Source organism: Fulmarus glacialis, unplaced genomic scaffold (assembly GCF_000690835.1).
Source record: "Fulmarus glacialis isolate BGI_N327 unplaced genomic scaffold, ASM69083v1 scaffold47003, whole genome shotgun sequence".
NCBI classification, from domain to species: Eukaryota; Metazoa; Chordata; class Aves; order Procellariiformes; family Procellariidae; genus Fulmarus; species Fulmarus glacialis.
Window position 1 is genome coordinate 160 of NW_009201884.1, and position 14441 is coordinate 14600.

Here is a 14441-nt window from a genome sequence, read left to right on the forward strand (position 1 = left end):
GCCACACAGGAGGAACTGAGTGACCTTGAAGACAGGGGCAATCAATGTACTATAGATGAAACTAGATGAAATTCAATGCAAAGCAAGACTCTTCTGGACTCAGAGCCAAGATGTTTACTCTAAGCTCATTGGCTCGAAGAGTGATTTGTCTGTAGTGCTGCCTTGAGTTTCCACTGTGTGGGCTTTGTGAGAGTCAACCCGTACATGGTTCTCAGCGTTGTGTTCAATAACAGTGAATTCAGGTTGGGACTGACTAGTGGACAGGAAGGCTATAGAGAAAATCAGGGGGTGAGAGACGTGGACTATGGCTCAAAGAGATTGTATGCTTGTAATATCACAGATGGAGAATAAAAATCAATACTTCAATGCCTTTCTGCAATGTCCCTTCCAAACTTCTGTCCCCTACGAAATCCAAGGGCTGCAGACATCCCCTGAACGGCTGTGTGAATGGCTACTGCACGTGCTGTAGCTGTGTGAACTGTTCTGTAAAAGACAGGTACAGCTCTTTGATTTAAGCGAAAGTTTTACCACAGTAGGAACTGAATAGGATTTACAGGATTTGGCCTAGAAATTGAACATTTTTGCCACCGAAGTTTTATGGACATTTTTCATGCTCTAAATTAAGCTTTGGTTCACATAGTCTGTTTTAGCTCCTTTTTTTTTTTTCCAGTCACAGTTTTTCTCATAGCGCAGCTGTGGCATTTGTCGTGTAGCAAGAAGGATCTGATAATCATGAAATAACCCAGATTTATGCCTGTAGTGCTGAAGTGGTGCCATATTTGTGAAAATAACTTAAAAAAAGAGAAACAATATGCAGCAGATGTGAAGGTTTTACCTTCACATTTAAGTAGGTTTATACTGTCAGCGAGTGTGGGCTTAGCACAGCCTGACAGAGTTTTAACTTGCCAGATGTTCCACGTGATCAAATAGATACTATACAGCTGTTTCCCATTCTTTTTACTGGGCTCAGATAAATACACAATAAATGCTCTGAAATATGTTTATTGTATTTTGGCTAGTGTTGCAGCTGTTGCTGCAGAGAACTTACTTTTATCCATGGGCACTGAGAACACGGGAGGAAACCAAAGGTGCTGTAGGAATGCTCAGTTTCTGTTACCGTGAGGAGAAATTAGCAGCCGTTTGGTTGAAACAACTCTGATGATACTAGCCAGGGAAGGATGAAAAATGGGGTTTTTCATCTGGTTGCGGATGATGTGAGATTAGTGGCCGTATTTACACACTGCAGAAGTGACTTCTGGTCTCCAGGCGAGCTGCGACTCCCATGGGCGGGAGCTGTCCCCCTGGGCTGGCAGTGTTGTCCTTCCTGTGGAGTTTAACTCTCAGGGGAGGTGGTGGGTGCAGCGGGAGCAGCCGTCCCACAGGTAGCTCGTGCTAATCCCAGCACAGGCTTTCAACACTGGAACGGAGACACTGGGTCGGATTCTGTATTCAGTGCAATACAGAGCACAGGGGGTCTCCAGAGCTCTTGGTGGGGCTGCCTACATCCCTCCTGTCAGCTCATACAGGTGCTGGCAGTGTGCCCCAAGTTGGCCATTTGATTTGTTTTTTAAAGACACACAGCTTTCTGGGGGTCAGTCTGAGCAACTGCTCTGAATTGTTTCAGGACTTGAAGGCCCAGGTTATGTTAACTGCCACACCTGTCAACTTGATTCAATAAGAGAGCAGCTAAATAATGAAAAAGGAAGTTTCATTTCCCTTCACCTGCTTTTCTGCTCTTGTTTCTCCTTCCTCCCCCTCCAACTCCCTGTGCTCTCCTTAGCCCTTTGACCTTACTGCTGCCTTCTTCCATCCTTTCACTGTCAGCCTCCTGCCTTTCCAGATCTTCCCTTACACCTGGAAAATTCTTCTTCTTGTCTACCAGGGGCCTTCCTTGTTCTCCTCTAAATCCTTCTTTAAAACCTTCATTTTCAGGCAGAGGAATTACTTTCATCTTTCATTAATAATCTCTTCAACATTTCTTGACTGCTCTGTTCTTTTCAGATTTATAGCCTGGTCTTGCAAACATTTACGGAGAAGTAACTGTTCAGTTAAATTGAGAACATTCAGTTAGAAGTTTGAAGGACTGGATCGTTTGTTGGGAAGCTTTTTGCAATGGGAATATTTCTCACGCTGTAAAACACAATGTTCATTTATGGTTTTATGTACATTTTTATAATAAACATTTGTGGCCTCAGAGGAGCAGTGGAACATGCATGCAGATAACTTCTGCTTTTAACTTTTATTCCCTAACTCAAGGTGTGGAACATGTTCTCACAGATTTTTAAAGGCCGTGAGCAAAGTTACTGTTGACGATATGACTTTATACCCAGAATCATATGAGAGGACAAGTACAACGTGTACCTTTGATCTTAGTGACCTTCATTGTTTTGTGTTTCAGTATTGATTTGTATTTCAGGAATCTCAAGCATCTGGACTGCCTGAGTACATAAAGATTGTAGAAGTTGGGCCAAGAGACGGATTACAAAATGAAAGGGTAATTTTTCTCTTTTTTAGGGGTGTGTTTTGACATGGATATCAGCATTACTTTCATTGTGTAAAATAGATATATTCTGCTAATTTTGTTTCTTCTGTTTTGTACCATAAATAAATTTATTGATTTATGTGTTAATAACCATATATATTGTATATTAGAATAAAGGTATATTACTATTTAGCCAGATGTTAAATCATATAATTTCTTGCTATACTTGGTTAAATAGCCTTTCTGTTACTCTACTGCCATTTTTCTCTCTGGTATTTGACTTGTCAATCAATCACAGTCTGTCATGACATAACTGGTAAATGCCATGAAACATTGGCTATCTTCATAGTATGTGTTTGTGCTACATGTGCTACTATAGTAGGAATAGTACAATAGGTTTTGTCACACTTCCTGCAGGAAAGAAAAAGAAATTACTCTTTTTATAATATTTGTCTGAAGAGTTGGTAGGGAAGCATGGAAGAAGATTGAAAGACACTATGTAAAATAGGGTACATGTATCAAAACTTGTAAGCTTACATATATCGTTGTTACTGATATCAAAGGTGTTAACAGTATAAACAGAATAGAAGAATTACTCTGCCTCATCTGTGGAGTTTTTTTTCATTTTTCTCTGGTTGGACTATTCTGTGTTACTATTTCCTTTGTCGTTTCTTTGCTAGGTTGGTGTTTGGTTACTAACAATTAGTGAGGCTAGATCTATAACAAATGACATGGAAGTGCTTCCTCACTCTTTTGTGGTGGACAAAAAATGGAGTAGGATCATGTATACTGCCTAGTGCTTTCCTTGTACAGTAGCTTCCTACTGTCATGAAACAGTATAATTGTGGTATAATGTATAAGTGTAGTTCATTATTTAAAAAAAAAAGGGTTGATTATGTGCTAAGAACATTTCACTTACAAAAATTTCTTACTGCATGAAACACTTTACTATAGTATATCTCCGTGTCCGTAGGTGATAGTCCCAACTGATACCAAAATTGAGTTAATCAACCGGCTTTCCAGAACAGGCCTGCCTGCAATAGAAGTGACCAGTTTTGTTTCATCCAAATGGGTGCCTCAGGTATGTAAAATCGTCACCATTCAGAACTATTTCAATTTAAATGCCATTCCATGCAGTGGAGTTTTCTAGCAGTATAGCCTATATGATTATAGAAGAAAATGGAACAGAAATAATATGTTGTTTATTTGTAAAATAGAATGCTGTTGTCAGACACCATTGACGCAGTTTTATGCTTTTATTCAGATCAGCTGAAGTTGGGCTAGTTATTAAAAAGTAGTCAAAATTGAAGAAAAGCCAGCAAGCTATGCAGAAAGCTGGTTAAAGGGAGCAGGTTACTCCAGAAGGGAAGGGGAACTGGAAGCCAAGCACGATAACAAGGGAAGCAGAGGTTGTAGCCTTCTTGTTTAAAGGGCAGTCCAACAGTCTGTGAGAGCATAGCAAGTCTGGTGAGGGTAACCAGGGCAGCCAAGAGTACACATACTCAGGTGAGTCTGCAGGGATGCAGCAGATCCATGGTCAAGCTGGGAAGTCAACTCTGCGAGACATAGTCAGGATCCAGTCGGTAGGGTACATAGCCAAGTACAGGCTTGGCTGCTGCTGTGCAGCTGCACTGTTTCTTAGACAGGGAGGAAGAATGAGAGTGTCTCAGCTTAAAAGTTTCTTCTGAGTGAAAAGGGAGACTACTTAACAGAGCTGTTTGGGGGAGCCCCTGCTGATCTGCTTTCCAGCTTTTATTGATGAGCTCCAAGGCTGATTGAGGCTTCTCAAGTTGCTGTCTTATCAATGAGCTGGCCTTGAGTGCAGGCAGCTAAACTCTAAGAAGGGGAGCACTCCGGGCCCTGATCAACAGAATTGCTAGGAGTACAATTTGCCATGGTTGCTACATAGAGAAATCTTAAATATTGTCATTGCTCTCCAGACTTAAATAATTTAGCAGGTGATTCCCTGTTTCTTGCAGCACGAGGGTAGGAATTTGTATGAGTGTGTATATGCAAGGGACAGCAGTAAATGGGGAGTGAGAGGATTGGGTCACAGGATGCTGAATGAGGATAAGATGTGTGGGGACGATGTATCAACCCTCTGAGTAAAGGGCAGCTGGGATATAGAATGCTGAGTGTAGACATACTGATAAAGATTTGAGAATATGAAGCTGTTGGGATGCAGAGTACTGAGTTTGAGTATCCAGATGAACACCAGTGGGACTGGTCTCTGGGGAACAGTCATGGTGGAGGAGACTTCCTGTGGAAGCAAGATCAGTTCAAAGACGTAGAATCAGAGAAGGAAAACCTAGGTGCACAGGGCTTGTGCAAACTGGGGAAACTTCCCTACAGAGCTCCCTAGCACCAAACCAGGAGAGCAGACTCCCCAGGCCTAGAGGTTGTGTGGACTGTCGTGGAAACTTGACTCTTCCCTGAAGCCAAATACCATTTTTTATCTGCTGCACTTGGTACATTTCCGTGTATCTATCCACTATGCAGTCCTCCTTTTCCAAACACTAACATTATAAACATTCACACACATACAAACACACATACACTTACATGTTAAGGATTCTAGTTAAGGAGAGATGTTGCAGATTCTATCCTGATTTTGAATTTGCTCACAAAGGGGAAGTGACTTTCTGCAGTTAATAATACAGAGAAAATTCTTTACAATCAATGTTAATGTTGTACTGTGGAATGGAGACAAAGTACTTGTGCATTTTATTTTGCTCTTTATTTATGTAAATATTCAGTTGTAACTAAAGAATTGGGATGGTGACACGTTATAAATATAATTTAATGTCGTTCCTACCTCTTTTCTACTCTTCTGTGAACTAATAGTCATCGATGTAAAAAAGAAAGGTAGCATAACTTTTTTTCTTTTCCCCTAAATGAAATTTCATTTTCCACATTTGGAAGTGTGTTTAGAAGATCTAAATTTGGGACTTTTGTGTATGTAGTAGGAGTTAGGCACGTTAGTCATTTTGCAGATCTAGCACTATCAGCAGCCATACTGAGTTTTGATGAATTGTAATAATTTACTTATTATTTTTCCAAAATTAGTTTTTACATTTATTACAATTCAGCTGAAATCCCAGCCTTTCTGAACTCAGCAGCAAAACTACATAGCATTAGGAGTGCCAGGTTTTCATTTGAGGTTTAACACTGCAAATTCAGGCTTAGTCCTGAAGTATAGTATGTAGCTCCTGTTTGTGCAAACTTAATCATTCCCTGCAAGTGAGGAAATAAGTCAATACTTGTCTATGTAATTTAAACTCATTTTCAAGAAATAACGCACTTGTTTGCACAGAAACATTTGAGTACTTGTATGTTTAGTAAGGACCATACAAGTTATTTACAGAGTAAAACGTGAAAGTAATCGATTTGAGAAAATACTTTAATTTTTAACATTGTTGCACCATCTTCTGTTAAAATGTATATTGTCGTGGTTTAACCTGGCAGGCAACCAAATAACACACAGCCGCTCGCTCACTCCCCCACCCCCGATGGGACAGGGAGAGATTCGGAAGGGTAAGAATGAGAAAAAACTCGTGGGTTGAGATAAAGACAGTTTAATAGAACAGAAGAGGGAAAATAATACTAGTACTACTAATAATGATGATGATGATGATGATGATAGAATATACAACATGAGTGATGCACAATGCAATTGCTCACCACCCGTGCTGACCGATAACCAAGTAGTGATCGGTACTTCCTGGGTCACGCCTACCATTCATATACTGAGCATGGTGTCACATGGTATGGAATACCCCATTGGCCAGCTGGGCTGGCTGTCCTGGCTGTGCTCCCGCCCAGCCTCTGCTTGGTAGCATGGCAGCTGTCCTTGGCAGGGTACTTTGCAACAACTGAAAACATCAGTGTGTTATCAACATTCTTCTCATACTAAAACCAAACCACAGCATTAGGAAGAAATTTAACTCTATCCCAGCCGAAACCAGGACATATATAAAGTTTGTCCTTTTTAAACCAAGAATGCATCCTGGGCCTGGACTGTATTCCAGGCTTTCCTCTGAGAAAACCATGGTATGATCATACTTTTTCTTATTCATGAGTTAGCAGAGCAAACTGGCTGTACAGCATTCTCTAAGGGACTCCTTTGATTTATTTCAGTGTTCCTGGGATCACGAGGGAAGGGCCTAAAGGAAGGGTAATAGGAAAGGGGAAGAGAACACCGATAATGCAAAATTTCGTTGGTGTCAGTGCAGGGGCAATGAGTTTTCAGATTGTGTCTGTTAAAAGCGGCTAGGCTAAGTTTTTCCAAGTGCCATCAAACTTTGGCAGTTACAGCAACAGAGAGTAATGTAGGGGTTTTTAAACATTAGAAGGAAAAGTCTAAAGCAAAGGTGGATTTCTTCCCTTCTTGTTTAATTATTTCCTTTTCCTGTGAGCCATTAGGAGTACCAAATTTAGCACAGGTTTCTCGGTTTTGGAAAAAATGAACAGTCCCTTCTTATCTTAAATTCATGTCTGAATACTTTATTTTAATGGCTTAATTTGTGCTTAGAATGTTTTTTATTTAAAAGATAAGATTATGTTGCTTTGATAGGGAGTGCAGTCTTGACTTTGTCTTTTCTTTGCTCCTTTCTTTTTTCTTTTCATAGGTCATGGGAATAGAATTCATGGTTATGTTTAGATCACTCATTCACTTATTTCTTTTTTTAGTATTTTAAAGCTGTTTTATGGTTTCCCATCCACTGTTTTTTTTGGCAGAGATTTTTTTACTGAAAAAAGCTAAAAGAAAAAGTTCCACAGTAGTGAGGTGCCATATAAAACAGGATCCCACACCTATAACCTAAATGGCCAAAAATTATAAATACCTACCATTAGAAAGCTTATTTTCAAAGAAATTTGGAAAAGAAATATTTTATTACAATTTAAAATCTTACAACATGCAATATGTATTAAAATCGGATTTTACTTACAGGAAAAATAGTAATGGGACAAATGTAATACATATAATATTATTTGGACCTGGCAGCTTTATACTGGTTGAAAAAGTGTCATTTTGGTTTTCTAGTATATTTCTAGTATATTTTAAGTCCCACTATATTTTTAAAGTGTAGAATTAGTTCCAGCATTTGCCATTTAATTAATCATTTGGTTTCAAACATTCTTCCTTGCCCTCAGAAATGTAGATACTATTTATGTTAAATTAAGGAATGAAAAATTGTTCTTAAAAACCTAAGGCATTACCAAATTGTTTTTTGTGAGGTTATCAGATATGTTAGGTGGTCACACTGATTGAGTTTATGTAGAATCAATTACAAAAAGTTGCTTTGTGCCATCACTTGTTTCCTGGTGAGAAATGAGTTGTGTCTGGCTATAAGACACTTTCCATACCATATATCCCCTTCCTTATAAATACATGTCGGGCTTACATTTGAGGAGGCATACATGCATTTTTCTGATATTTTTAATCCATTCGTTTTCGTAGTAGGAAACTAGTGACAGGAAGATTCCAGGTTGCCAGTAGTACTGTCACTTAATAAACTGGTATAATTTAATATCACATATTTAGAATTGTGGCACTGCAAAACTATCAATAAAGTATCCATTGAAAATAAGGAGTAACGAAAGCTTTGTAGTTCATGTATCTTTTCATATGGTACTCCTGAAATGACTTTTCATCAGCGTGGAAAGAATCAGAAATCCAATTTAATATTGTTTGCTTGGAAGATTTGCTTTTATGAAAGCTGATTTAAAAAGCATTTAAAATACACTATTCATTTTTTAAAAATCGAAATCTGTAAGACATGAAATATGAGGGATATGTTTTATTAACTGTATTGTTTTCAGGCATGTACATAATTAAAAAATAAACTCATTTTTCCTCCACTTCTTTCAACAAAATGTGCTTGTCTGAATAATCTACAGTTTATTACATGAATAAGTCTTTGATTCATCTTCTTGATTAGTACATGGAGTATATTTAATCTTGAGTGAGAAAAGTGTACGAATATCTTAAAAAGGCAGAGTTTCTTTTGAGAGAGGAGACTAAGGAAAACAAATGCCTGAATAAAGTAATTGTCTTTGACCTTTGCTATAATAAAGAAGTATTTTCTTCTTTTGAAAGAAAATTCTAAGTATATTAAAATGTTAGACTACGCAGAAAACTGGATTTTGCTATATTTTTAAGGATAGACTTGTGATTAGTCTTTTCAAATACGCTGATTACAGTGTTGAGTAATTCAGGTTCACTTATGCTTAAGATTGTGAAGTTGCATTTATCAGAGTGCTAAAGTTTTCAAGATTTGGATGGTTTTAAAATGTCAGTTATTCTGTTAATTCCACCTATTGAGTCCATTGAGGTAAGTTTAAAGTTGCAATAACAGTTGATGATCAGCATGATCACGTCTGTCAATTTATGATACAAATTATGTTTTTACAGATACACCCAAAAAGAAATCTTAGCCCCAATTCTGTGTTCATATAGAACTAGAAAACTTGCAACTCAAATACTCAAAAGTTAAGAAATGCAAAAAAAGAGTGCTTGTACAACATCAATTTAACCCCTCTGTTGTTACACTTTTTGTATGAACTGTATACGTAATGAAGGCAAAAATACAGTTGAAGCTAATTTCTACTTAGTTATATAAAATCAGAAAATAACTGCTGATCAGTGCAAATTATTGATATATTTTAGATGGCAGATCACAAAGAAGTAATGAGGGGCATTGAGCGGCATCCTGGAGTCCAATATCCTGTTCTCACACCTAATCTTCAAGGTTTTCATTCTGCTGTAAGTGCCTTCACAGAAGATGTCCACAATTACCTCTTTCATGTTTCAGACGCTTTCAGTTCAGTACCATAAACTATCTATTCAATGTCATATAACCTGTCCTGCTAGAAATAAGCTATAGGTTTTTTTTAATTAAAAACTCTCAGTTTTTGTTGTGAAAAATAGGCGAATTCACAGAGTGATGTTAAGCTCTATATATTCATATTTTAATGAAAGTATTGATCAAACAGTCTTTGCAAGTTCCTATAAATGATGCTTGTGTATAAAGAGAAAGACAGTTCCTTCTCCTTCTTTGACTTGGCCCTAGAAAAGTTGCTGAAGAGTGTCTTCTTATTGGAAAATAGTGAAGAAGAATGAGGAGAGAGTCAATTAAATGAAAATGCTTTATAGGAATGTATTAGATTTCTTAAATTCTGCATTTTATTTTGGTAGGGTTTGAAAGTTTAAATTGTTTCAGTTCATACAAAATAAATACTCAAAATTATAGACCCGAAATGTTTGGAATTGCGAAAATGGAGCAGTTCAGTCTTCTTAAAACATACACATTGATAGTCAAATCTTTACACTTCTTTGTTTTCTGAAGATTTTTCATGCTTCTATGCTTTTGTCTTGATGTAGGATACATCGTATTTGGAAAGTTTGATGGACATTTGTGGTGTAGTCTATCATTCAGTTTCTATACTGCGTATGAAATCTCTGTTAAAACAGAATCCTGTACAAAGGCGAGTTAACTATCAATAGTCAGATTTATAGCGCCACAGTTTTGTCTGCAATGGTAGCTTGTATGAGTTTAATTAATTAATTAAAATATTAGATTTAAATTTAGCAGAATTAAATCTACTATATCTCTGTATCGTATTTAGTGATGTAATGAAAGGAAAACAATGCAACAGTAGTTGTAGGTTATTGCTGAGTTCTTTCTTGCTGCTATTTTTTTTTTTCTTCCCTCTATTTCAAAGGGTATTTGTTCCTGTAAGGGTTGCTGAAGCTTAGACATTATCCTGCAGAAGCAGAGAGAAAAGGGAGAAGCTCCATTCCTTTTCAGAGAACAAGAGTATCACTGGAGAGTGAGAATTAATTAATTAGCTATTGTCCTAAGCTTAAATGTTTTCTTCTCCTATCATTTGGGCTTTCAGCATTCTAGTTTGCCTCTAGATTTACTGAGTACCGAGGTACTGAGTACAAGCTCAGGCTAATGGCCGCTTCAGTGAAGTCACCACATTTACACATTTTCTAGACTGGTGTTTGCTCTGAGACTTTTTCTCAGAGACTCTCTCATTTTCCATATGATCCATATTGACTATGACACCAAGACCAATGGAGCCCTTGATCCTAGAGTTGGCTCTAACACGGAAATCCCTGTTGGTTATTGTTATTGCTGCTCTAGGCACATGCAGGCACAGAGCTTTCCTAAGCATGAGAAGGACTTCCTGGCATTCATGAGGAACAGGCTTTGTATAGAGGATGGATATTTCAGAGTTGTTACATGAATCTTTTCCTTTTCTGAAAAATGAATATAAGTATCAACCATTGTTATTTTCATAGTTGGTTCGTATGATTTCCTACACCTTAATACCTTTATCATTTATCACTTTAAAAATATGTTTACCTAATTGCTAAGAAGAGGAAGGAAATATGCCATGGTGAATGAACTCAAAGTTTGATTCAATCTGTTTTTATGCAACAGATTTAAAAAAAATTGGAATGAAACTTATACTTAGATATGGAAGATATAACGTACTTCAAAATTCTAGAATGTCATATGGAATTAAATGCTTAATCTAATCTTTTAATATAGTGTTATGATTCTGTTTTATTGAAATTTATTTTTCAGATTGCAGCAGGGGCTACAGAAGTCTCAGTATTTGGTGCAGCATCTGAATCTTTTAGCAAAATGAATATTAATTGTTCCATTGAGGAAAGCATAGAAAAATTTGAAGAAGTTGCTAAATCTGCAAGGAATATGAATATTCCAGTGCGTGGGTAAATATAAAGATTCTTAAGTAATACAGAGTTATTGGAGTTGCTGTTACAGGGCTTTTTTTGTACCAGTAAAAAAGTATACTACCAAATTTTTACATTTTAGATGAATTGAAATAATAGTTTTTACTGTGATTTTTTTTTTAAATATTGAATATATTTAGTAATTTTGCTTTATGTTTTGTAACTGCTAATGGTGACTAGTTCTCTCTGGAAATTGAAAGAAAACAAGCTGTGTGTATCAACATACCCATTTTATTGTACAAATTTACTTTTATCGTCACAGATGACAGAATAAAATTTATTTTGTGCTGCTGAGAACTCATAACATTGTTGCCTGCACCTTAAAAAATACCATGCATACTTTTATTTTATTATAGTATTGATAATATATCACTTTATACACTGTAGAATCAAGGTATAAAAGTGATAGAACAAATTTACTCCTAAGAAAAAAAAATATTCTCAATATAATTTATTCTGAAAACTCCAGGCATTGAAGTGTTTGGAGTCTCTAGTGCATGAAACTCTGGAATTGTCCAGTATTTATCATTCTCTAGAGTACCTTCTTTTAAACTTGAAATAATCCTGAATGGTACTCGCCCTTGAACAGTCTTTCCTTTTCATTTCCATTTTCTTTTTCATTACACAGAGCTACTTATCTAAGATTATTTGTGAAGGTCCTTGTGAATGCAAAAAGGCTTACATAGGTTCAAGGAGAAACTCAATAGTGAGATTCATTGAGGATTACTAGTAATACAAACTACATCGTGCTCAGAAAATACCTGGACTTGAAAATGGATAGAGGTAGATACCTCAGAGACTAAGTGCTTGAAAACCTGTCTAGGAATAAATACTGGGATCTCTCTTTCCTCCAGAAATACTGATGAGGTAATGCTACTGCTCACTTTTTGCAAAATAGTGTGGTAGTTTGAGCATTTGTCTTGAGAAAGGGAGATCTGACTTCTAGTTATACCTCAGCCTCAGAGGATCACAGAATAACAGAATGGTTTAGGTTGAGAGGGACCTCTGGAGGTCATCTTGTCCAACCCAAGGATTTTAATACACACACATCCAACCAAGGATAGCTCATAAATGCTTGGGTCCTTACTCCCTAGCCTGGTTATATGTTTCAGATGGAAAATCACTGAATAGAGAAGTAAGAACTTTCACTGTATTAAGAAACAAGAACTTGTACCAGAGTTTAAATATTCTACCTAGCTGCTAATCTGTCAGGTAGAGTCAGGGTTTGCCTTCCTGAGCAACTTCTCTTAAAAGAGGTCTGAAGGTCTCTACCACCAAGGTTTGCCACATTTTTCTGGAACTAAATTCGGAGCTGGACACGTAACGAGCAATTTGAGTTCTCCAGGAGGATTAAGCTCAGGGATGTCTGAATTTTATGTCCCAGATAGGTGTGGATAAGGGAATAGGCAGTCAATTCAGAAAAGACAGCATGTATATGGCAACAAACCTTAGGCACGTGGTGAATATTTTTACAGTAAACTTTTGTTTTCTGGTTTCGTCAGATGTCTAGGCACGTCAGGCAATATTTTCTGTTTCATATTGCTGTATTTCACTAACTAAATTCAACCAAGTGACACAGTAGAGGCAACCAACCATCAAGGGAAACCTCAAAGCTTATGCATTGTATATGTTTTTGCATAGCTATGGGTGTCAACAAACGGACCTTTCAGCTGATCGAGAAGAAGTAAACTGCAGGTGATGAAGAAGCCCCTGTGGTGTACTCTAGATTGATGTTGGAGCTTAAAATGCTAACTTATGTTCTGTGCACTAGTTTTCACATGTTTAAGAAAGTGGCAACCTGCTGCTTTTTTTTCCACAGATTGTATGTCTAAGGCATTTGTAATATGTGAGTAGCAGTTATTCTGGCACTGATACAGTGATGTGATGGAAATGACTGTTCCCATGATAGGATTCTACAACATTCCCATACATTTATTGTACTGTCTGATGAACTGTGTGTGGCAGGTTTTTTTCTGCACACAGCAGAAGAAAATGAGAAAGTAGCAGGATGGGAAGGCACATACAGAGAGGAAGAAGTAAGAAGCAGAAAATGGTCAAACAGAAGCAGAGCACCAAAAAAAAAAAATAAGAATAAAAAGAAGGAAAACAAAGCAAGGAGATATAAAGAGAGGGGTATCAAGAACCAGGTAATGAAGCAAAGAGAAAAAACAGCAGTACAGAGATGAAGAGAAATGAGATAATTGAACTCAGAGAAAATACAATCAGTTTGTGTTTTAAAAGTGCTTACTTTGTGCGTCCAGTACAAAGATCTGTGATTTCACTTTGCAAACCTAGGCAAACCTCACACCGTACATGCAGGGCAATTTTATTGAGTCTGTTGTGCCAGGTGCAGTATGTTACACAACGCTTCAACAGTGGACTGCTTAATATCAGATATGCTACAAAGTGAACAGATTCGAAGTAGTGAATGGAAATGAAAGCTATAGCTTTCTTCCTTAGGCTTACAGGTCTAAGAGAAGTGAATCATTCGGAAGTAGGAAGCCAAGAATCATTCGATTTGTGGGATTATAACCGAGTACAGAATCCAGTTAGAGAGGATGAGTATATTGAAGAGAAACTACATTTATGTTTATGTTACAGCTATCTTCATCACAGAATATTAGCTTGGGAACTAATTTATTCAGTGAAAATTAGAGGTTGAGGCATCAGGAGATAAGATGCTGGACTAATGTTACACTTCAACAAATCAAAAATTTTAGGAGAGGATTGTCTGGTGTTTGTCCAGAGGGATCTAATATAACTCAATAATAAAGTAGCTAATCTGCTAAAAATCTGCTGAGAATCTAAATTGCAGAATATGGAGCCTTATTTCATAATAAAAAAACCTAACTGAGGTAATAATTCTGAGTATCTAAAACATCCATTGAACATGGATTTCAGTATATGAAAATATTGAAAAGAAAGTTTTGAGCATGCTAATAAGTTAGAAGATAATAGAACTGGTTAACACAATCCGTTTGGACTTTGAGTACACTATTAAAAAATCCCTCCCAGGGAGATTTTTGAGGAGACAAAATAGTAAGTAATGAGAAATAAAATGTTGCTATGGATCAGAGTCTAGACAAATATGTTTTCAAGAGAATAATTACCAAGTATTGTGATACATTGAGTTTTGTTCCTGCATGTTCACACTCATTCTTAGTATATTAATGACAAAAGGAGAGCCAA

The 14441-nt window shown here is 37.0% G+C and overlaps 1 protein-coding gene across 1 annotated transcript; it reads left to right on the plus strand.

Moving 5' to 3' along the window:
* Nucleotides 1–204: 204 nt before the first annotated feature.
* LOC104074092 (3-hydroxymethyl-3-methylglutaryl-CoA lyase, cytoplasmic-like) lies at nucleotides 205–11257 on the plus strand. The gene is made up of 5 exons (XM_009574085.1): nucleotides 205–288; nucleotides 2417–2494; nucleotides 3456–3563; nucleotides 9153–9248; nucleotides 11083–11257. Exons 1-5 carry the CDS (start codon nucleotides 205–207, stop codon nucleotides 11233–11235), a joined length of 519 nt encoding a protein of 172 aa, XP_009572380.1. The 3' UTR covers nucleotides 11236–11257.
* Nucleotides 11258–14441: the final 3184 nt, after the last annotated feature.

Bases quoted from the DNA above. Each gene is read 5' to 3' on its own strand.
- LOC104074092 (XM_009574085.1), top strand. From the start codon at position 205: ATGGTTCTCAGCGTTGTGTTCAATAACAGTGAATTCAGGTTGGGACTG. The intron at 2,495-3,455 runs GTAATTTTTCTC...CCGTGTCCGTAG, and splicing joins ACGGATTACAAAATGAAAGG to GTGATAGTCCCAACTGATAC. The intron at 3,564-9,152 runs GTATGTAAAATC...GATATATTTTAG, and splicing joins CATCCAAATGGGTGCCTCAG to ATGGCAGATCACAAAGAAGT.